Source organism: Chelmon rostratus, chromosome 1 (genome assembly GCF_017976325.1).
Source record: "Chelmon rostratus isolate fCheRos1 chromosome 1, fCheRos1.pri, whole genome shotgun sequence".
Lineage (NCBI taxonomy): Eukaryota > Metazoa > Chordata > Actinopteri > Chaetodontiformes > Chaetodontidae > Chelmon > Chelmon rostratus.
In genome coordinates, this window is record NC_055658.1 from 17,321,324 (window position 1) to 17,344,066 (window position 22,743).

The following is a 22,743-nucleotide window of genomic DNA, read 5'->3' on the forward strand; positions in this document are numbered from 1 at the left end:
AAATAGGCTATGACTTCCACTGCAGCATTGAAGTGTCCTCTGGTGAATCATGTCTTTATCCTGGCTGTGTGTCTTACTATTACACCCTATACTGAAACTGATTTGGATGCAGAGTAATACCCTGAAATAGGCCTGGCTCACAATAAGCTGCCATTAATAAATAGGACTGTCAACAGCCATGGAAGGGAAATCAGACCAGCGCTGACTGTTACATGAGGTGTCATTTAACAGGTGTCGCGTAACTGTCGAAGCAATCCCAGTTCTGTCTCATTCTTACCGTCTTGTGTTTTCTGTAGTCAGATTACTTCATCTCTGCATCTCTGTTTAGCAAATTGTTTGTTTCTTTGCAAGAAAAAAACATTTTCTATAAAATTCCATGGCTTTAGTTGTACTTTTGCATGAAGTGAGTTTGATGACTTTTGCAGTTTACAATCATTCTCCTGCATATTTTCACTGGATATGGTGGTTTTATTGTGTGCTATGTTTTATTTTGCAACCCAGTCCTCAGGTTTATACAGAATTATGTTGAAAGTCATTCCCTTTGATTTCCTGTAATTCAATAGCAGTGGGTAAAAATATTTGTGGGGGCACAGAGCAGCAGAAACATTAGAAGCATAGCTACAGCAGGAAGTAGAGTCCCGAGTGAGTGGCCTGAGGCAGATGTAACAGTTTAGCAGAGCTTCAGTCTAAGATGCAACATAGAGGGCTTCCATGCTGGTTTTTCTAAAGGAGTAAACAGGTTTTAGATATTAATCGGTCTGAAACTCAGGAGGTACAGTTAACTAACCGCTAAATAAGTTAAGGTTATAGAGCAAGTCAGCAGTGGAAGCTCTGTCCTTTAAGCTTTAGTGTAATTTTGTTTTCCTTAATTCCCCTAAAGGGGCAAATCTCTGGGATTGCTCTAGTTTCAAAGGTCGTGTGTTTGGGTCATGTCTCCAAGCAGAACTACTGACCTCCTCTGACTAAAAGCTGAGATCAGCCCGGAGAGGAATGTAGGTTGTCACCAGAGCTATTTTGGCAATGTACAGCCGCTAATGATTGTGATCACAGAGCAGAGCTCGGAGCAGTTGCTTTGCTTTCCTTTTTTCCGACCAGCAAGTTTGATCATGCAGCTCTCGCCGACGCTGCAGGGATTAGAGAGTTAAACGAATGGCACGTCGGCTGCGCTTGCATTTTGCGTCAAGGAGAAGCAACACGGACCCTCTGTCAGAAAGCCTCAGCAGCCATGGTGAGGAGAGCGGAGTCAGTGTGCCAGCTCGTAGCCCCGCTGAGATTCTGGCGCACAGTTCTGTCCACTTGAAGGTGACTCCTCTGTCACCAGACTATGCTAATTTACAGCGATACTCTTCAGTATTCATACCCAGGGTTAACACTGGAGGATGTAACAAGAAGAGCATTCTGCAGATCTCACTGCAGCCCTGCGGAAAGCACAGTGGAGAGCTGGATGGCAGCATAGAGGATGGAGATCCGGGGGGCAATGAAGGAGGAGCAGGTAGTGGATCTGAAGGAGGTTCTTGCAGCAGCAGCATGGCCAGCGATGCCGGGTACTGTAGCAGCAATAGTATCTTTGAGCCAGAGGCTCCGGAAAAGCATAAGACCACCCAGGAGAGGAGTCTACTCTGCCGCAAGTTCAAGGTCCCGCTGAGACGGTGCTCTTCCTTGGTTATATTTCCAAAGAGCCCTTGCAGCACCCCACCTGCTTCCCCAGTGAGTCCTGTGGCTCTGCCTGCTCTTCCACCAGCGAGGGGCTCTCAACAGCCATCTGAATTCACACAAGATGATGAGGAAGTGACTGGCAAAGGGTCCACCACCACAGCAGTAAGCAGTCGTCGTCTCCCAAAAGGAAACTGTTCAGCTGAGTTCAGGGACACCAAACACATGGTGCAATTTAATATTCCTTTACAGGATGAACCAAAAAGCAAAATGGAGGACAGGAGTAAAGTAATGGAACTGTCATCAACTCTAGACAGATCGAATCGTCACTCTAGTAGCGTGCTACTGCACTTTGCCCACCAGAGACCAATGATACCCGGGAAGGGAGCTACTACCATGGCTACAGTCAATGTGGGATATCCTGATGCTCCTAACCCAGCCGCACACCACGAGGGCGAACATGACCCTCGCAAAAAACTGTATCGTAGTACCTCTGCTTGTTTGTTCTCCTCAACTAAACCGCCAGAGAAAAATCCAAAGGTCTGTTCATCAGGAAAAGGCCAGGAAATGCATGAGGAAAACCATTGTCACCGCGCCATACAAAGGAGCTTTTCCCTGGAGGTGCCCTACGCTAACACTGGAATTTCATGTCACGTTTCGAATCCAAAACTCAGCAGCCCTTGCTCTCCACATGTGCACATTCATTTGTCTCCTTGCAGTCCAGCTAAGCTGCCGAGCTCTGCTACCGACGTAAACACAAGCCAAAAAGGGAATAATACAGAGAAGAGCCCAGGTCAGAACACCAAGGTGAGTGTTGAGTTTCTTTATTGGAAATAATTGATGCTCCCTGGCCATCAGGAACAAGTTGAGATGCCTGAAACTGGAATTGAGAGGCAGACAGCTTTTAAATAAGCATTTTGTCCAAATATGTGTTACATAAAGGCCCTGTGAAGGGATACTGTGCAGTTGCCGCTATTGTTGTTTACTGCTTCAAGTAGATTCCTGACTGTTTTGGTTGGACTGCTCAGGTGACACTACTCTGACTTCTGTTTTCATGTACAGCATATTTTCATGAATACTGAAAATATCAAATACATTATTGATGGCTTCATGCTCAATATTGGATCTGTGGCTTATTGTTGCTGAAAGGAAAGTTAAAGAGAGAATTTTCTGCCGCTTTTGTGGTTTAGTCGGAAATATATATGTTGTGGTAATTCTGCTCTCCTTCACTGCTATTGCCATTCAAATCCTTAAAACTCTGTTTACTCAGCATCAGCTATTAGGCTCACCACAAGCTAGAGCAAAATTTTAGTAACTGAGACGATTGCTACAGCTAAGTCATGCAATTAACAAGCCCAATGTGGACAAACATTCAGAGGTATTCAGTTACATTACAGTAAATCTGTTTGCACACTGGTTTCCAAGAAAAGCGCGAAGGAAAAGCTGCCTATCTTTCATCTTGTGAGTCTGTTCGTTTATTGATGTGTGCGAAGACATGTTCAACTTTATAATAGTTCTCCTTTTTTATTATTCTGTTAGCGCTGTGAGTAATCGACTTAAGTATTTACTCAGGCTAATTTTAGTGGTGGGAAAAGCAGTGCCCCTTGCTGATATAAATAAAGTGCCTCTGAAATATTTCCCCTGACTCCAGATAGTCTGGTGGTCTGTAGCACTGCCCAGTCCCGTGGATTCAAATTTAACAGCATGATACTAGAGCAGCGCACAGTCATGCCAGCCATCTGTGGACACGGTGTGTGTGTCTGGGTGGTGGGGGTAATGTAATGTAGGCAGGATGGGAGCGTGAGCCTTTCCCAGTAAAAGGGTGGTGTGTCCCTTCCCTGTGGGTGCCCTGCCAGGCAGTGTTTGTGAAGTATCAGGTGTCAGCCTCCCCCCTGCATTTAGCAAGTTGTCAAGTAACAAGGTCTCCTTCAGTAATTAGCCAGTCTGTTTACTTTTAAAAGATGTAAGTTTGCTTTTGTAAATCTAGATTTTATTTTCTCGCTTTAAAATGCCCCTGAAGTGCCATTATCAAGTACAACCCTGATGCCAAAAAAGCTGAGCCTCTGTGTAAAACGTCAATAAAAACAGAATGCAGTTTCACAAAGTGTTCCTGAGTTAATGTAGTAACATCCTTTATACAATCATGTGTTCACAAAGTGATGAACCTCGCTCCATCCTTGCTTGTGAACAACTGAGCCTTTCCAGGATCCCCCTTTATACCCAATCATGATGCTATCACCTGTTCCAAATCAACCTGTTTACCTGTGGAATGTTCCAAACAGGTGTTTTTGGAGCGTTCCAAAACTTTCCCAGTCTTTTGTTGCTTTTGTCCCAACTTGTTTGAAATGTGTTGCTGGATCAAATTCAGAATAAGCAGATATTTACAAAAATCAATGAAGCTGATGAGGTCAAACATTAGATATATTGTCTTTGTGCTGTTTTCAATTGAGTATATGTCAAAAAGGATCAGCAAATGATCACATTTTGTTTTTATACTTAACACAACTTTTTTGCAGTCAGGATTGTATTGCATATTAATTTTACTTGAGCTCGTTGTTCATAGTCCTTCATGCATATTTAGTCCACTGCACACCTTTGTTTACAGTCTGACCATGTCCACCCACACTGAGACAACAACAGTGTTATTCACTATAAAGTACATCATAAATCAGAAAACAGGGAAAATAGTTAAGCAGCACGTATGATGTTTTTAAGAGTTTCTCTTCCCCCAGAAATTGAAACGTTTTTCAAAAAAAGTAGTGATTTTACTGACGAACTATGGCTAAATGAGCTTTATACTCACCAATGACTTTCCGTTTACAGCAGCAGTAAGAAGGATCACCTTATGTCTGCAAACAGCCCCAACAACAATGTTTAATATATCTACAACAAAACAGGGGGGGAAATAAACAGCTACAATTGTTGCAATGTAATAATTTAAGGTGACATAATCTACCTATCCCTTGGTCTGTAAAGACTAAATGTGACATTATTTCTCACTCCTGTGGCATCACCTCAGGTTCATTTAGATTTCTTTTTCAAAAACAAAGAAAAAAATGATACATAGAGTTAAATGAGTCACAATTCACAATGGAAATTTTTCTGAAAGTTCCAGGTCTGCTGTTCTTATCTGCAGTCCCCTCATAACGCCACATGCCTCATCTCACAAGTTAATGAACAACCAGGTATGACCGCATCACACAAGGAAGGTGAAAAGCATTAATTAGAAATGATCTCTGCTGTATTGCGAACAACTACAAGGCATAATTTAATCAAGACAGAATTTTATTATAGCCCAGTGAGCAGACATTAACTCGATAAAGAACCAAGATGTAGCGGAAATGGTCCGCATTTAATAATGTGTTTACATTTCCTGGACACCAACGAGTTCAAAATAACCCACAGTACATGCCACTATGGACTGTCCAGATTTGATAGCCTCAGAACCAAGCTTGATTTTTAGGCTTTAAGTGTTTAAAAAATATATATTTTATGATGGGAAATAGCCAGCAGCCACGAAAACTATGTCATCTGTCTTCTTTTAAGAGTTGAAATAGGTATGTTGTTGTTATGCATTCTCCATTTAACAACAAATGAACAGTGCAGGCCATCAGAGTTGATGTTACTGTCTGCAGACTTGCAGCAGCAGCAGATGGTTTCTAGTGTGGAAAACAAGGCTGGTCTCTGCAGCTCTGGCAACATTAATTCGCTCCCTGAGTTTCTTTACCAAAATGTAACGCGTTTCAGCTTATATTGCATAGTTTTCATAGATTTGTCCTCAAGTCCCTAATCAGCATGACTCATCATCAGAAACTTTGTTTGCCTGCTCCATCAGCATTAGCTGGGCGGCTCTGCAGAAGTTTAGGTTTCACAAGCTGCAGTCCACCTGTTAGAAGCAGTTTATCGTTGCCGAGCTAAGATTGATGTCATCAAGCTTGCACCACAGATACAAAAACATGTGTCTGTAGCTGTTTGCCACAACCTCATACAGTATTGGGTCAGCACTGCTTAATGCCATATGCTGAACTGAGTTGCATTCAGTGTCACGTGAACCTTCAGGGATGCTCTAAATGGATATTTATCCATGGCTGACTTTTTATCTTGTGCTGTCAGGTCACGTGTCCAAAGCATATAATTCCTCTTTGTTGAGCTTGGCCACACCTCACCCGACATCCGGGAAGTTTCTGAGGAAAGAGATGGTTTCACTTAATAGAAAAGTGTGTGTGTGTGTGTGTGTGTGTGTGTGTGTGTGTGTGTGTGTGTGTGTGTGTGTGTGTGTGTGTGTGTGTGTGTGTACGCACAGTAATTCACCTATTTCCTTACCAAATTTGTAAGTAACACCAGCCAGCATCGGATCTTAAGGGCAGAATTTCTGAGCATTGATGATTTAAGGTTGCGCTCCAAGATATGTACTGGATGTATTGACTGAAATGAGATCAAGGAAACAAATGCTATGATATGATATTACCAGCATGGACACATTGTGGGACAGGAAGACACAGTTGTGAAGTTTAGAAATGTCCCTCAACTCTTTAAGTAGTGTCTCAGTCAAGAGATATCAGGCTTTATCATGTCATTACATTTTAGAAACTCCTCACTTTCCTCTCTACTCTCATTAACTGCCGTAAACATAAATACAAAGGAGAGGAAAATGGTGCATGACGATGTTCTGTATGAAACCACACTGCTTTGTATACTGTACACAGTCTCACATTCTCATAAATCTCCAGTTGTGGGGGTCATATGTAAACAATATCAAAAGATACACAAATCCTTTCTTAATATCCTGTGGACTCTGATGTGTAAATAAATACAGCCAACATTAATGACACAGAGTGCTGACACCTCCTTAAACATCAGTTTTTTTATAATAATAATAATAATAACCTTGTTTGTATAGCGCCTTTCTTAACAAGTTTACAAGGTGCTTTTACATATGCTTGGCATGGTAGAGCGTACGGAGCTGAGATGAATTAAGTATTAGTATTTTGATAACTTATTAATCATTAAATAATTTTTCAAGCAAAAATTCAATTAGATTGGTCCAGTTTCTCCGTTGACAGGATTTGCTGCCTTTCTTTGCTTTACTAGATTGTAAACTGGATGATTTTAAGTTTTGGACTGTTGTTTGGACAAAGAAGAAGAAGTTTAAATGTCACCGTGACTGAGTTGCATTCACTAATTACACAATATTTTCTGACATTGTATAGATCAAATGATTAATGGACAAACTGAGAAAATAATCTGCACATTTATCAATAATGACAATAATTGTTCGTCGACGCGCTGGTTTGTGCACTTGTGATTTCCATTTTAGCCGACAGTCTTTATCTTGAGTGACAAACAGCAAGTGCTGCCCTTGACTTTGCTTTAATTTCTAGATCAACAAAATTGCAAACAATCTGCAGTAAGACTTGTGCGTCTTTATTTGTTGACTTGAAATGACAATGAAATGTCCAATAATTATCTTTATTGCTTATGATGTACATAAAATTACTAGTTGTAAAAAAAAAAACAAAAAAAAACAACCTACTATTGTATTTAAAATCAAAATCAAAACACATATAGGGATGATATTGATGGTTGTAAAGAATGTCGTGGTTGTTTAGACTCCAAGTCATAGCTTTTCTTTAACCTGGACTCAACTGCTTTTACTTGGCTGCACTATTAGAAATGCAAGGGCAGGGCGAAGGAGGCCTCTATCTATATTTGTTCACATAAACACTCTATACTGCTGTTGGACAGTCTGACCTGCCGCGGCACGGGCGTTAATTTGGTCACAAAGCTGACTCCCACAGTGCGTCTGCCTTCAGCCTTTGAAACTGCAACGGCTGTGATAAGGGCATGCAGCGAATGTGTCAAGTGTTCAATAAAAAGAGAGTTTATCTGACAAATGCTTTATTATTTTTGTCCGAGTCTCTGTCGCAATAACACAGTGCAGCCAGTCACTGTGGGCTGAAAAACACTCTCCTATCTCAGTTCCATACTAAATCAATACGGAAATGGACCCAAGTCAATGACTCATTGTTTCAAGTTGGAAAATCGTGCAGATGGGGACAAGAGATGTTTAATCCTTTAATGATCAAATGATTAGATAAGATAGTTTGTCTTGATATGATAAAGATATGATAGGAGAAAAAAATACAACTAAAAATACACACTGTCTTTCCTATGGGGACATTACAGTGGCTCTTATTACTCCAAAGATGGCTGAGAAGACATGTCTAGGCCAGTCCTCTGTGTGTGTGTGTGTGTGTGTGTGTGTGTGTGTGTGTGTGTGTGTGTGTGTGTGTGTGTGTGTGTGTGTGAGAGAGAGAATGAGGAGATGGTATTGTCATGATCCTAACATCTGTGACTCTCTCTCCCTATCAGACACGTGATGACTTTCTGGGACAGGTGGACGTCCCCTTAAATCAGATACCGGTGAGTCGTTGGTTGCAGGCAACTCTTGTTCTTTGTGACTCGTTTGAGTTCAAGTGAGTTGACTGTATTTTGTTTTTTGTTTTCACTGTAGTTTTTACTGTACATGCTCTCGACCTCAGTCTCACCCGTGTCATCATGTGAATGTAAACACGCACACCCTTATTCTTGTGTCTGTTCCACATCGCCGTCTACAGTTTTGGAAACACAGTCGGTCATGTTTATGTTACGTTCCTGCTTTGTTTCATTATAAATACAGCGCCCACAAATTAGCCCTCGTGGTATGCTGTCACCATCATTTCATGCTATGGTATATTTGAATATACTGTGTTATGGTGCAGGGCCGGGCAGCAGAATTATTCATGCGGCCGTAAAAGTGTTTGGAGAGTTAAAGATTTCCTTTTTATTGTTTTTTTTTCTCAGACAGAAAATCCTAACACAGAAAGGCCATACACATTCAAGGATTTTCTGCTTCACCCACGAAGGTTGGCATGATTTCATGGTTATTGAATCTTTTGTCTTTCCCTGTTTTACATTCCATTTTTACATATGTTTATTTGTAGGAGAAATGATAGGCCACAGCTCATTCTTTATTTTTAAACATTCCTGACAGTATTTATTTCTCCCTTGTTTAAAAAAATATGAATCTGTTTGTCGCACAGCCACAAGTCCAGAGTCAAAGGTCACCTGCGTCTCAAAATGACCTACCTGCCAAAAAACCCTGGTTCAGAGGAGGAAACAGCAGATCAGACTGAGGATGTAAGTTTGATTTATGTTTTTAACCACATATATCTCATGATCTTCAAAAATATCACAGATCCTCTTGTGCTTAGTTCGCCTGTATTGATATTTATTCATAATACAGTAGCTCAGTCAGTTGTATAATCCCCCAGGGGGCGGGATTTTGGTGCTGCAGCAACACAAGGACAGAAATAAGTACAGATAGAGTCAGTCAGTGCTGGCTTCAGGGCCTCAATCATTAATCAACTTGTTAGAACATCAATTTAAATAGTTCATAGATTTTTGTTTCCAGTCGCTCTGAATTCCCACCAGCCAAAAACAAGCGAATTGGAAAAACAAATCAATCGAAAGCCACCTGCAAAATAATGTAGTGTTTTCTTTGTTTCGTGTCTTGTCTGTTTTTTCTCTCTCTGTGGAATCTGTTACAGCAGGTAGAACTAGAAGGGCGCTCAGAGAGCACAGACCTCTGCCAAAGCCAATAGCCACTCCTCTGTTTTATGTGAATCTGTAATTGTAACCGCTACATTTGTCTGGATGTTAGGGATGTGCCTCATGACTAATTTTCCTGATGTTTGAACACAAAGAAATAGAGCACAATTGAATCTGTAAGTTTAAACATTGTCTGTGCGTATAATGAACCGTTTTAAACCATTCATCACATTTTAAAAGCAGCTAAAATGTGTGGCACTTTGCGTCATGCATCAGGGTACAAATCCACATGCCCTGGAAAATTTCAGTGTCCGACACAAATGAGAGAAATTCCAGCCAAATATTATTTGTGTGTAAGGACCCTTTTTGTCACATGTTTTTGTTGGGAAAGTGACTAATTGGGACAATCATTTTTTGACTTGGTCCATTATTGAGTGAGAGCACTACTGCTGGCAGCCAAGAAACAGGATGCAGTGTAATCCCTCCATTGCACCCTGTCAGTGTACAGTACATCCACCAAAAGTAACAGGCTCACACTGTTCTTCTAACTGTCTGACAACATTATGAAAGGATCCCTACAGAGATAGACCTTTTTGCTAGAGTGAAGTTCCTTTTGTTTAAGCAGAAACAGCCGATATATTGCTCTCGCAAAGCCACCAGACTCCATTTACAGAAACAGTAACTTTATCGTCATAAAACACTCTTCATTCAAACTCGACAAAATAGAACTCACCACATTCATCTTAGTTCATCTTTCCACTGTTCCAACAATCAACTCTGATTTGGTTGAAATAAACCCTTAATTCACCGAATCGGGACAGGAGCAAGAGAGAGGTCAGGGATCAGAGAAGCAGCAAAAACAGAGCCGGATTTTCACATGTACTTCATGTGATATTTAGATATGTTGGAATTTAAATATGTTGCAGATTTTCACAGTAGAAAAACAGTTATTACCGGATAATGGATAACATAATCTCCTTGGTGCGGTAATGATTGCGTATCGTCGTGCATTGTTGCATTTGGAAATCATTGTGGCTGGACATTGAATGTCTCCACAAATCATTCACCTTACAAAGCCACAACCATACACAGTATGGCATTATGTAAATTTTGTTTTGCTGAAGTATTAAGAGAACTTTATTTCTTTGAAAAGTCAAGTGAAGCCTTGGCATTGGCACTTGTTTTTACCATAGACAACAGTTTAAACAATAGAAGGTCACAGCAGTATTATGGGTTCTTATAGAGCATGGATAGTCTCCTTAACATAATTCTTTGTCCATGAGTCCAACTTGCATTTGTCTTGTGGTCTGTCCATGACCTTTGCAAAATATGCTGATGATTTCTTTAGAATGATTTTAAGCAGTCTTCTTTGGTGTGTGCAATTAAAAAGCTGGCATTAAGATGTCATTGTCTCCATCCTGCTTGTGCTCTTTTTTTAAAATGTTTTGTTTATGTTGTGCAGCCTGGTTGGGAGTTTCTGGAAGCTCAGGACATGTCAGGTCCCAGACAAAGCCAGCTGCTGCCCTCTCTGCCCCCTGGCTGGGAGGAGCGGCAGGACAACCTGGGAAGAACCTACTTTGTCAATCATGAGAGCAGAACCACACAGTGGCAACGACCCACAATGCAGTAAGCAAAGTCTCCCCAGCAAAGTTACAAAACTTTCCTTGTTGGTGCAGTACTGATACTGTGTGTCCTAAATAGGGATGGTGATGTGGAGTTGCAAAGAAGACGGAACAATAATATGGAGGTGGAGCATGCTTTCATAACGCGCAGACAGATCTCAGACCCTGATGAGAACACCACACGAGAGTCTCCTGAGGTGATTTTAACTTCTTTAACACATTTTCACTGTGTCCTGCTTGTTTTGCATTACTGTGTTCTATTAAGACTTGCCTGTATTTTGCCATTCTGTTTAACAACTTATAAGAGTTTTAAAATGCTAGAAGTTTGCATAACGTCAAAACAGTTCTAGCATCCCAGCATGCCTAGTAAGGGGTTGCAAATGACAGCAAGTTTTTAATTCTACAAAGCTTTTAAGTCAGCTCATTTTGTAAATTTGTAGCTCTCATAGCATCGTTTTTGACCGCAGCAGGCAGCTGTTTTCAGTGAAAAAACTCTAAAAACCTGTTGTACACAACCTGCTCAGCACTAAACAGCAGACAGACGGTTAGTGACTAGCTGGTGAACATACTGGAGCGTTTAGCAGCTAATGAGCTAGATATTTACAACAGGACCAAAAAGAGAACTAAAAGGCGAGTGAATATTGGACTGAATGATAGCATTGTTCTGTATGTGCTGGATGTGGAAATAGACACCTGTCAGCCAACAAGTTAAACATATCAACTTAAAAGGTGATGATATGTCAGTATTGTATTTACAGCTCGATTCCACTGCCCCAAGTGGCCAAAAAAAAAAGAGCTATTGCAGGTTTAAAAATATCACACAGCCTGTCCACAATGCAGTTTCTTAAAATGCTTTTTAGGTGAACCGGTTCTGATAGCTCTGTGGATCCCATGTTGAAACCAGATGTTGCAGTGGTGCTTGTAGCAGTGTAGTTCTGGCTTCTCCTCAGAAGGCTTTGGCATAAACACTTTCATTTACTCTAAACAAACTAACTTGTAGGTTTCTAAAACAGAACTCTCAGTGGCTTACACTGTATATTTAAACTGAGTAATGTGGCAGAGCTAACCTTGGATCAGTCTCCCACTGTGTGTTCTTGATGAGTCTCTTCTATCTTCTAGAGCTGGGAGATCATTACAGAGGACGAGTCCACCTTGTACCACAGCAACAACCAGCTCGCATCACCTGCACCCTGCACACCTGTGCCTGAGTTCCACTCGTTCTGCGACGAGCTGAGAAACGTTCACATTTCAGGGGCCACAGCTGGCGAGCTGCACACCTCCCAGACAGTGAGTCATTTACTGTGCAGCACAAGGTTCCAGTTACCATAAGTCAGAGGAAGAGGTGCACATAGTGACATTAACATGAGCCACTAGCTTTCAATGAGAGAGAGAGAAGTGGAAATTATATATACACATTTCATGGCCAAATGATCATTGTTGTCCTTGACATCCTTCCCCTCTGATGCAGGATCATGCTAGTAATTCAAGTCATTCCAGTCTCAGAGGAAGTGTCCGGTCTTCATCAGGAGAGGAACACCCCGTTAATCCTGTGGTGAGTTTTTCAGTCCCTCTCCAAATCACTCTTTCCCACGTTTTACCAAACCTGTCTTACATCAGAATGTTGCTGTATGAGTCTACAGACGTCAGTGTTCAAGATTCACGGTTATGTTCTCTAATCAGCACAGCTTCTGTCATTTCCTGTGCTTTTAGTGAGGTTATATATGTCTTTGTTGATATTGTGTTACTAAATGAGCCTGGGGTTTTCAGTATTGATCACTGTAATCAATTTTTATGTCATTCAATAGCTGCTTCCAACCTCAACTGGGCTGCCTCCAGGCTGGGAGGAGAAGCGAGACAACAAAGGAAGACGCTACTATGTCAACCACAACAGCCGCACCACTTCATGGACGCGACCCCTCATTCAGGTACAAAGTGGGCTTTCTTATTGATTTTGATAGAGGGTTAATGTATGTACAGTAAACTAACCCCAACATGTTCAGTATAGATCTGTAATCAAGTGAAATTTAGACATTTGTTTAACACTAATACCTCTTCGTATTCTAATTTTCTTTGGACAGAGAACATCAGAGTCAGCAGCAACAGCAGCAGCAGCACAGAGTAGTGCAGGTTTACCCCAGAGCTCTGCTCCGCCCCAACCGCCTGCCCCCCCTGAGGAGTCTCCTCAGCACACCCCAAGCCCCGAGCCCACATATGAATCTGGATTCCTGCCAACTGGTTGGGAGGTTCGCAGTGCTCCCAATGGAAGACCCTTTTTCATTGACCACAATACAAAGACTACTACCTGGGTGAGAAGTCAGCAGATGTGCTTTTAGCTCCACTTGTAAGTGGTGGCCACCTACTTGGGGATGCATTTCCAGTAATGGCCACTACGGGTGGGTTCCACGAAGGCCAACATTTTATTTCCACAACAAGAAAAGGTCTCAGTTGCTAAGTATACTTTTTCTAATGTGTGTCATGGTAGCAACTTCAAAAAATGTGAAAAACAGAGCCCCTACCAGTCAGTAGTATCTCTTGTGTAAGCACTTCCTCTTCCACTGAATCACACCCTCTTTGTTTCCCTCTGAACAGGAAGATCCCAGGCTAAAGATTCCTGTGCAGCAGAGGAGGAGAGGCTCACTCGACCCAGCTGATCTTGGCCCTCTGCCAGTAAGTTCCTCAGTTACAAAAAAATCTGTAACAAATCAATAAAAAGACATTTATCAACCCTAGGCTTAATAGTCTGAAGCAAATTTATAAATGAATGTAATGTTTTCTTCCTCCCTAGCCCGGTTGGGAGGAGAGGGTCCACACTGATGGGAGGATATTCTACATAGATCACAGTACGTATGACCTTTAATACTAAAAATACATCTTTAAATGATAAATATGTTTCCATATTAATGAATGTGATGTATTATATTTCATAGACACCAGGACCACACAATGGGATGATCCCAGATTACAGAACTCAGCTATAACTGGACCAGTGAGTATAAACTGTATTTGACAGATTATTTGTCAGTAGCATGATATTAGCATACAATAAGAACTGATCTCTATTTATAGCTTACAGGGTTCCTGTAAATGTGTATCATTGTCCACAGTGTAGGTCATGAGGTTCCCATTGATTTGTTACCACTGAACACTTTCCTTTGTTGATTATAGGCAGTGCCTTATTCCAGAGATTATAAACAGAAGTATGACTACTTCCGGAAGAAGCTGAAGAAACCGGTTAGTGTCCTCAAAGAGCAGCTTTATCTGAGACTGTTTACCTTTAAAATACATGATAAATCTGTTCTAATCACCTCTGATATCAGTTTCCTTGTCTCACTTTTACCATTAGTGATCGTAAGTTTTCTTCTCAATAACCTCAATACATTTCTGTGCAGGCTGACATCCCAAACCGTTTTGAGATGAAGATGAGACGAAATGCGGTGCTGGAGGACTCATACCGACGCATCCTCTCAGTTAAGAGGGCAGACCTGCTGAAGGCACGACTGTGGGTGGAGTTTGAGGGAGAAAAGGGACTGGACTACGGTGGCGTAGCCAGAGAGTGGTTCTTCCTCATGTCTAAGGAGATGTTCAACCCGTACTATGGACTGTTCGAGTATTCTGCCACGTGAGTCTCTTTTTATACCTACTCCAACAGTCTTATACAGCACTAAGGTGGGTTTACATGAGTACAGACACCCAAACCAGTCTTGTATTGGACAGCCCATTCACACTCAGAAGAACATGTACAGGTGCTCTCATTTATATTGTGGAACAGTAAACGACAGACCTTCGGAACAGATATTCTGCACCCAGGATTCTCATACAGCTCTGGGAAGAAAAAAACAACTCAGAGACGTGCACATAATGTATCACTGCTATTGTGTGCAGTCACAGACTTGGTGTGATTTTTGTTGTTGGGAAGATGCATGTTTGTTTACACAGTGCCATGCCACATGAGATTCAAATTGCTCATCCTCTTTCACTGTTGAAATGTACAACTGTGGTCTGGAAAGCTGTAATTGTGAGCTGGAAAATGAGTTGGGAGCAAGTTCTCCATGGAGCAGCTTGTGTAATTTTTACATAACTGGAGCATCAATGAAAATACAAACTTCAAGTCAAATTCATATACAATCACAGAATTGTATTTCTTATGAGAGCATACAAATAGAGCTGTAATTATCTGTGGGCAGGAAGTAAGACAGCTGATTTTGGAAAATAAGTTTTTCTTCATGTTTTGTGATTTCTTTCTCCCAGGGACAACTACACACTGCAGATTAACCCTAACTCAGGTCTATGTAATGAGGACCACCTGTCCTACTTCAAGTTCATCGGCCGTGTGGCAGGCATGGCCGTGTATCATGGCAAACTGCTCGACGGTGAGTATGAAAATTTCTGCATGAATGTCATTCAGACATTTTCAAAGGCCAGCAGCAACAGCAGTGGGAAGGTCAAAGGGTTCAGAGCAAATTGTGTGATGTCAGTGGATTTTTGTTTGTGTTCTTCTCAGCTTTCTTCATTCGGCCTTTCTACAAGATGACGCTGCAGAAGCCCATCACTCTCCAGGACATGGAGTCCGTTGTGAGTTTCACTTTGTTACTGCAGATAATTGAGTGATCACCTTGTATCAGCATCTTTAAATTACAGCTAATGTGGAGGACATTTCCTTTGCTGAATTTGTTTGTCGTCTTTTCAGGACAGTGAATATTTCAACTCCTTGATGTGGATTTTGGAGAACGACCCAACAGACTTGGATTTGAGGTTCACCATTGATGAAGAGCTGTTTGGACAGGTTCGTTCAACATGTCTGTACCTCAACAACTTTCAGTTTGTGATGCGTGTTTTTCTGCGTAATTTACGTAAAACTATGTCATTCTGCCTGTTCAGACTCACCAGCATGAACTGAAGCCGGGCGGGGCGGAGATTGTCGTCACTAATGACAATAAGAAGGAATACATCCAGTAAGCAACAAAGCTCATTTCAAGAGCCAAGCAGTTTCATCGTCTGGGATGTGTTGAAATTATGGTTTTATGCTGATCTGCTGTTTTGTGTTTGACAGTCTGGTGATGCAGTGGAGGTTTGTGAACAGGATACAGAAGCAGATGACTGCCTTCAAAGAGGTGATTTATTTGTAACATTTTTATCGCATAGACATTGTGACCATAATATACACCATTAAAGAGTGTGTAGACTAAAAACCGGTCATATTTTTGTTTTTCGTGTTTGATGTAGGGCTTCTTTGAGTTGATACCACAAGATCTGATCAAGATCTTCGATGAGAATGAGCTCGAGGTGAGTTTTCGGTCTGCCCTATGTGCTGAAATGAACCAGATTCTTTCAAGCAAGATGAATAACGGCCTGCCTCCCTGCCGTCTTGTCCTCCACAGCTGCTCATGTGTGGTCTCGGAGATGTGGATGTGAACGACTGGAGAGAGAACACCAAGTACAAGAACGGCTACGGCTCCAACCACGTCGTTATCCAGTGGTTTTGGAAAGTAAGACAACTTTCCATGCCTTGAGCCAGGATTTTTTTCTCCTTTAAGAAGAGCTTTGTATTAGTTATTTATTTGTGTATCTGTTTGCGTTGTTGTAGACGGTGCTGTTGATGGATGCAGAAAAGCGAATTCGGCTCCTACAGTTTGTGACAGGAACATCAAGGGTCCCAATGAATGGCTTTGCTGAACTCTATGGTGAGATAACTGACTGACTTTTACTGATTATCCACTCTTCCGTCAACTTATCCCCTCAGGAAAAATTATTATTCTGATTTTGCTTTGCAAATGAGTGGCTGTCTTTGCCTCAACACCCACATCTTTGCCCTCTTTGCTGTATACACTCTTCAAATCACAGGTGGCTTGAACTTTTTTCTTGTAAATGAATTCCAGTTATAATCACGTTATATGTGTTTATTTGATGGTGGTTTTATTTTCCAGGGTCTAACGGACCACAGCTGTTCACCATCGAACAGTGGGGGACAAGTGATAAACTCCCCCGAGCCCACACATGGTGAGCACTTCACTGTGATTATTTTCATTAATAGCCAACACAGTTGAGTTCAGCAATGTACTCTAGACCTTTTGCAAATTTACCAAGTGTGTGCTAACATTTAACAAAGGCTAAAGCAGTTGGTGCCAGAAGAAAAAAGTTTATATTGCTTCAGTTCAGCTTTTTATCATAGTTCTGATTAACATTCATACAGTAAATACCATAATTTTACTGTGCTGTGGCTAAGATGTACAGAGCCCCTAGTGCCTCTAAAGATTACGTTTTTTGTAATCTTTTGTGCACAAGATCCATATCCTGATAATAATCGGTGCAAACAAGATTAAATAAAGATTTATTTTGCGCTTCCAGCCTAAAAGTAAGATGTTGAAGAAATAATATACAGAGTGGTACATCAGCCCTGTTTGACACATGACTCTGAACATTGTGCCTTGCTTTCTTTATCTTAGCTTACACTGAGGATTTGTGCGGCTGTGATAATGCATAACAATAAAAAAGGACTTGTACATTACAATATGTAATTGAGCATAGTGGGTTGAAGCCCTCTAGTGGCTGGATGCAGTCATAGTTCTCACCCTGCTGTGGCACAGTGAAACGTCTCAGTGTTTAAAGGACAACGCCACTGATTTTGACTGAAAAGTCAATTTTCTAGTCGCAGAAAATGCAGCGTGTAGGATTCTTGGTTTTTGGAGCTTGATGCATATCAGGGACTAAAAGTTTGGGTTTTTTGCCTCTGCTGCTAAAACTAATTAAGTAGTCTGTCTATGAAGTAGCTGAAGTATATTCCCACAAATGCTTGTTTTAATGACTCCTGCTGAGATGTGATTTTTTTTTTTTTTTTTTTACCTCGTTACCCTCATTGTCTTTTCCTTGTACCTCCTAAAGCTTCAATCGACTGGACCTGCCTCCTTATGAGTCTTTTGAGGAGCTGAGGGAGAAACTTCACATCGCCATAGAGAACGCACAAGGCTTCGACGGTGTGGATTAGTGCTTCTGCTGTAATTGAGCTGTACGAACTTACTGCCATCAGAGGAAAACCAAATATGGGAGAAACAAGCTGTGCATCAGACTCAGGTCTTAACCTGCCAGCTGTGTGACAGATGAAGGACAGTCACACAACCTTCACTCTGTTGAAGCACACGCGGAAAAAGGACATTAAATCTGGAGTGACAGAGGTTTAATCACTCCACGTGTTCTGAAGTTTACAAAGCAAAAATGCAAAGCTATATATTGTATAACAAAAACATGTAACTTTAAAAAACATTTGTTTCATTTGGGCTGAATTGCCTCAGGAAAACTTAACAATCAGTTTCTCACATCAGGTACTTGTGAGAATTCTGTCTTCACATTTTAGTAAATGAGTTTAGTTATGTTTCTCCCCTTTTGAAATCCCTTAACTTGTCCTTTCACCACATGTTAGTGCTGGAAAGAGTGGACCACTATGACATTGGAATGAAAAGAAGAGAAATCACATCTCCTGTGCAATACCATTTAATACCAAAGTCCCAAGTCCCTTTAAACATGACATAAAATATATATATATATATATATATATATATATATATATATATATATATATATATATATAAAAGCATGACATTATACATTCATTATATATTTTATGTTGAATATATTATATGTCGAATCAACGATGTGTCATTAGCAAAACCTAATGATGAATTGGCAATTCAGCCTAAATTAAACAGACATGGATATACTTTCTCTCCTTTTCTCTTTTAATTTAAATTCTTTACATAATTATACATATTTCATTCCATCACACTAGAAACACTGATGCAAATCCCAGATCCATGCACCTCAAAAGCAGTCATAGCAGAAAATGTGCAGTTTATGTACAAGTTTTAGTGCGACCTCCCTTACAGCAAGTGTGTCATTTAATCATTATTGTAGTGATGTATTAACATCAGGACCAGTAACAGACTAACCTAATTATACAGTAGTTTGTATCTATGTAGGCCACCGATCCAAAAAAGTGACTACATGCAGTGTTAGATTGTGCTGAATACTATGCATAATTGTACATACTGACTTGAGATTGAATTGAATATCACTCGATTTTTGATTTTTCTTTTATTACATACACAGATTTACTGTAGTAAATATAGTGAAGCATTTATTGAAACTGTTAAAAGTGACTCAGATTGACAGTTTGGTTATTGCACCTCTACCTTATACGTACTTTTAGTATTTCATTTATGATCAGTAGCCACTCATACTCAAGTTCAACACTGACTGTGCATCAGAGGAATATACAAATGTATATACACATTATATCTCCTGGCCAGTAGCTTATAGAAACATTATCTGACAGACTGGCCCTATCATACAGTATGTTAAATATTCTGTTTTGTTGCCTTTTGTCAATAAGTGATATCATTTTGTTTTCTTCTACTCATCATGGGTGTCTAATTGCAGCACAGTGCTCTATTTTTAAGAGTACAACTTTAAAAATTGTTTTGTTGGTTGTCAAAATGTGTACAGTCTGTTTTAAAAAATGAGTAATCACTTGTAATACCTTTGTAGGAAAGTAGCTGTACTTAAGCAGTCATTTTAACGTTTTCTGAATGGTAAAACGCGTTTACACCACCTGCCATGTTTACAGGTCGTTGATAAAGGAAGATCCCGTGGGCTGGTTCTGTCTCTGACAACACAATTTTATACTTATGCTTTTATAAAGTGAAGCACTTTGTTAATATCGATGAGTCTTACTTCTGAACTGTCTGAATCTTTGCCAATCTGTCACCTGCAGACTGCTTGAATCGCTCTTTCAGGAAACTGATCCTATGCTTCAAGTGCACGTGTTTAAATGTTTACATGTAAACATTGCTGAAGATAAGCACATTCTCTTCTTTCACTTCTATTTAAAATGAAATACCGAGGCCTTCGTTTGTAATGTGTTGTAGACTTTGATTGTTTATTGATGTTCTAATCTCTAAACGGAAGAACTGTTCTATATGTATTGTTGTCTACTGAATAATGATGATAGATCAACACTTAATTTCTGATATATCAAATTTTGCTATTATAGAATTGAATTATAACACCTATAAGTGCATTACAACAACAACAACATGCATGCAACATATATACACAATACTTTAAAGGGTGGAATGAACTTTAGCTGTTAAATCCCAATTTGATGACATATAGCATACCAAATTAAATACATTTGAAAAATAAAGTAATAAAAAAATCAAGTGTCTTCATCTCTAACTTTCCCACATATTCAGTTGTTGATTTGTTTTCTGCTTTGTGTTTCAACAGTAAATAACTGTATGTTTGAACTGTGATTTCATGCTGATGAATGTGTTGCAGTATTTGCTTTATAGACACAAGTATGTAAGTTTGATGATTGTATTTTGGAGCAGATATTTGCTGTTTTTGTTTTTGACACCTTCTGAAATTTTATTTTTTGACAGCTGATGCTGATGTCTTGCTTCTATTGTTTCAGAATACCCATCCTCAACTCCTTCCAGAGATGTTTTGTTTTTCTTATGGACAGTGCACATGGTCTCGCCCATATCCCTGTGACATGTACAGATGTAGTAGTTGTGATACTGAATTGTTCTAGCTGGGGGAGATAAAACACTGGATTACTCCTGAGGGGCATCGCCTAAACTTTAAACTTACATTTGAGGAACAAAATTGTCTTGTTTCAAAATATATCAGTTCTTAAACTACATTTCACTGCAGCCAAGAGGACATCTATGCAAAAATATGTGAAATATGAATCTTCCATGTGTGCTTGTTGACCTACAGCATACTGGGGTACTCATTTTGTTAACAAGAAGAGGGTCTCATCCACATCTCTGTGGTCCAAGCCTTTTGTGTGATTCAGCTCAACAGCCACAGTCCTAATTTCTCCACAACCCCCCTGTTGTGGCACTAAAAACCCCCTCTCCTCCACAGGGGTCAGTGGAAAGGTCACACAGGATTCAAGCTGGCCTTTTGGACACTTCTGGGGTCAGCGGGGATGGGCATGTGTGTTTGCAGGAAGACACAGGCCTCAGCCAATGGCAGCAGTCCCCTTTACCCACAACCTCACCAACATTCATAACCTGATAATGACTTCTACTCCATTGATCTGGCCTCAGAGCTTGACCGCAGTTCAAATGTGGGCCCACCATCACTCCACCCACAAATTCTGCCATATTGGCAGGTGCCGAAAGTGAATTCTTGATTAATTAAACACCCTGGGGAGAGCCTCGCTGACCATGAATGATGCCAGGCTCTCACTTTCTCACGTTATGTAAGAGAGGAGCCCTCAACCTGCTCTGAGTCTGTGGTCAGATATTGGGTTATGTAACACAGTACAAGTGCTTTACGGGGAAACACAAGCAAATGTAAAAGAAACGTTATTGAATGAAAAAAATTATGATGATGACAACGATTTCCTTTTCTGCCTTTTCACTGAATTTGTTTCGGGGAAGCAAACACATAAAGGCATCCAGATAAAATTAAGTTAACTGAGGTAGTTTAATTATTTTCTCCATATTTTAAATTGTATGCATTGTATGTATTGATAGGAACGTCTGCAACAGTGATGCAGTTAGTTAACATCCTTAATATTTCTGTTTATTGGAACTCTTTACTGAGGAGTTCAGCTTTTTTTCCTCAGAATCAGCACTTAGTGTTTTTTTTTTCTGATCGACTTGTCATCACAGCTGGGCTGCGGTCCCACTGCTGAATGAAGGTTCACACAGGGAGGGGCGAGGACCGTGGGAGGGAGGGGGTTTGATCTCTCTGCACAATAAGTGATGGACATTGGATCAATATCGACATTGACACAGCAGCTGTCCTGCTCCTATCAATGCTTCCTCTTAATTGCAGGTCCCAGTTTTAAAGCACAAGAGAAGAACTAATTTCCATTAACATTTTTTTTTCAGTCTGTAGAGACCATTTGATGAGCAGTTGGTCTCTGGTACTGAGGGATCTGCTCTCATCGATAGAGCTTCACTTGTATCGATAAGGAAAAGTGAATAGGTCTTGGTGGAGCAATGAGATGACAGCATCTCATTGCACGAGTGCTGAACTCCCATTGTCACAAAATGTACAAAACATCCATCAGAGGATCTGTCAGGGCTTTGGTGTCAGGTCCACACTACACAGAAAAACATGACTAATCTGATCTTAAAGTCATTGATACAAAACGTGCAGTTTTAATATTCCAGACAAATAAATTATGTCACTGATGGAGTTGAAGAGGGTATGTTAAGGAAGATAATTCAACTAAAACTTGACATATTTCGTACTCAGACTCTTCTGCATCATTGTTTTACATATTTAAAATTACATATCATATGAGTCAAAGAGTGATATTTCTGTGTTAAACTGTTAAAACTGTAAAATGAAGTTTACAAGTTAAGCTAATTTCTTTTTACCTTGGAAACAGAACTTTGATCTTAACTCAAAAAAAAAGTATTATAGTATGCATGGTCACTGTAAAATGACCTAAGGTGGCTTTCCTATCAAAACATTTCAACATGAATAAAACATACTAGCCGATCTCTCTCTAGCTCTGCAATGCTGTCCGAAGGTTTGATCATCTCTTTTGTACAGGTGAGGTTTCTCGAAGATTTCCTCGTGGGTGAATGGAGGCTCAAATCAACGCAACACATCACAGGTATGGTAGTATTGAGGTGGATGCTGCACTTTTACTTTTCATTTTACTTTTCATAACCGTGACCGAAAGTATAACCCAAAAGTATTATGAAGCAGCCTATTACTCATACATATGATAATATAATAATAATATAGTATATATAATTATATACTATTTATTAATGAACACAGCGCCCAGGATGCCAAATTAGTACCTTGTGGAAGGGCTTCTACCTGTAGGCTACTGTGGTGCTGAGTCAAA

The 22,743-nt window shown here is 40.3% G+C and overlaps 1 protein-coding gene across 1 annotated transcript in view; it reads left to right on the forward strand.

Annotated features, from left to right (window-relative positions):
- nedd4a (NEDD4 E3 ubiquitin protein ligase a) overlaps nt 1-20,355 on the forward strand; it is a 28,235-nt gene extending 7,880 nt beyond the window's left edge. The window contains exons 6-29 of the mRNA XM_041953191.1: nt 8,026-8,076; nt 8,497-8,558; nt 8,736-8,832; nt 10,706-10,869; nt 10,945-11,062; nt 11,985-12,152; nt 12,334-12,417; nt 12,671-12,790; nt 12,944-13,171; nt 13,455-13,532; nt 13,651-13,705; nt 13,793-13,851; nt 14,031-14,096; nt 14,255-14,484; nt 15,114-15,235; nt 15,367-15,437; nt 15,553-15,648; nt 15,744-15,817; nt 15,916-15,976; nt 16,089-16,148; nt 16,244-16,351; nt 16,450-16,546; nt 16,790-16,862; nt 17,745-20,355. Coding sequence (XP_041809125.1) covers nt 8,026-8,076; nt 8,497-8,558; nt 8,736-8,832; nt 10,706-10,869; nt 10,945-11,062; nt 11,985-12,152; nt 12,334-12,417; nt 12,671-12,790; nt 12,944-13,171; nt 13,455-13,532; nt 13,651-13,705; nt 13,793-13,851; nt 14,031-14,096; nt 14,255-14,484; nt 15,114-15,235; nt 15,367-15,437; nt 15,553-15,648; nt 15,744-15,817; nt 15,916-15,976; nt 16,089-16,148; nt 16,244-16,351; nt 16,450-16,546; nt 16,790-16,862; nt 17,745-17,847 — 2,445 coding nt within the window. The 3' untranslated portion in view covers nt 17,848-20,355. The remainder of the gene's footprint in view (nt 1-8,025; nt 8,077-8,496; nt 8,559-8,735; nt 8,833-10,705; nt 10,870-10,944; nt 11,063-11,984; nt 12,153-12,333; nt 12,418-12,670; nt 12,791-12,943; nt 13,172-13,454; nt 13,533-13,650; nt 13,706-13,792; nt 13,852-14,030; nt 14,097-14,254; nt 14,485-15,113; nt 15,236-15,366; nt 15,438-15,552; nt 15,649-15,743; nt 15,818-15,915; nt 15,977-16,088; nt 16,149-16,243; nt 16,352-16,449; nt 16,547-16,789; nt 16,863-17,744) is intronic.
- Nucleotides 20,356-22,743: the final 2,388 nt, after the last annotated feature.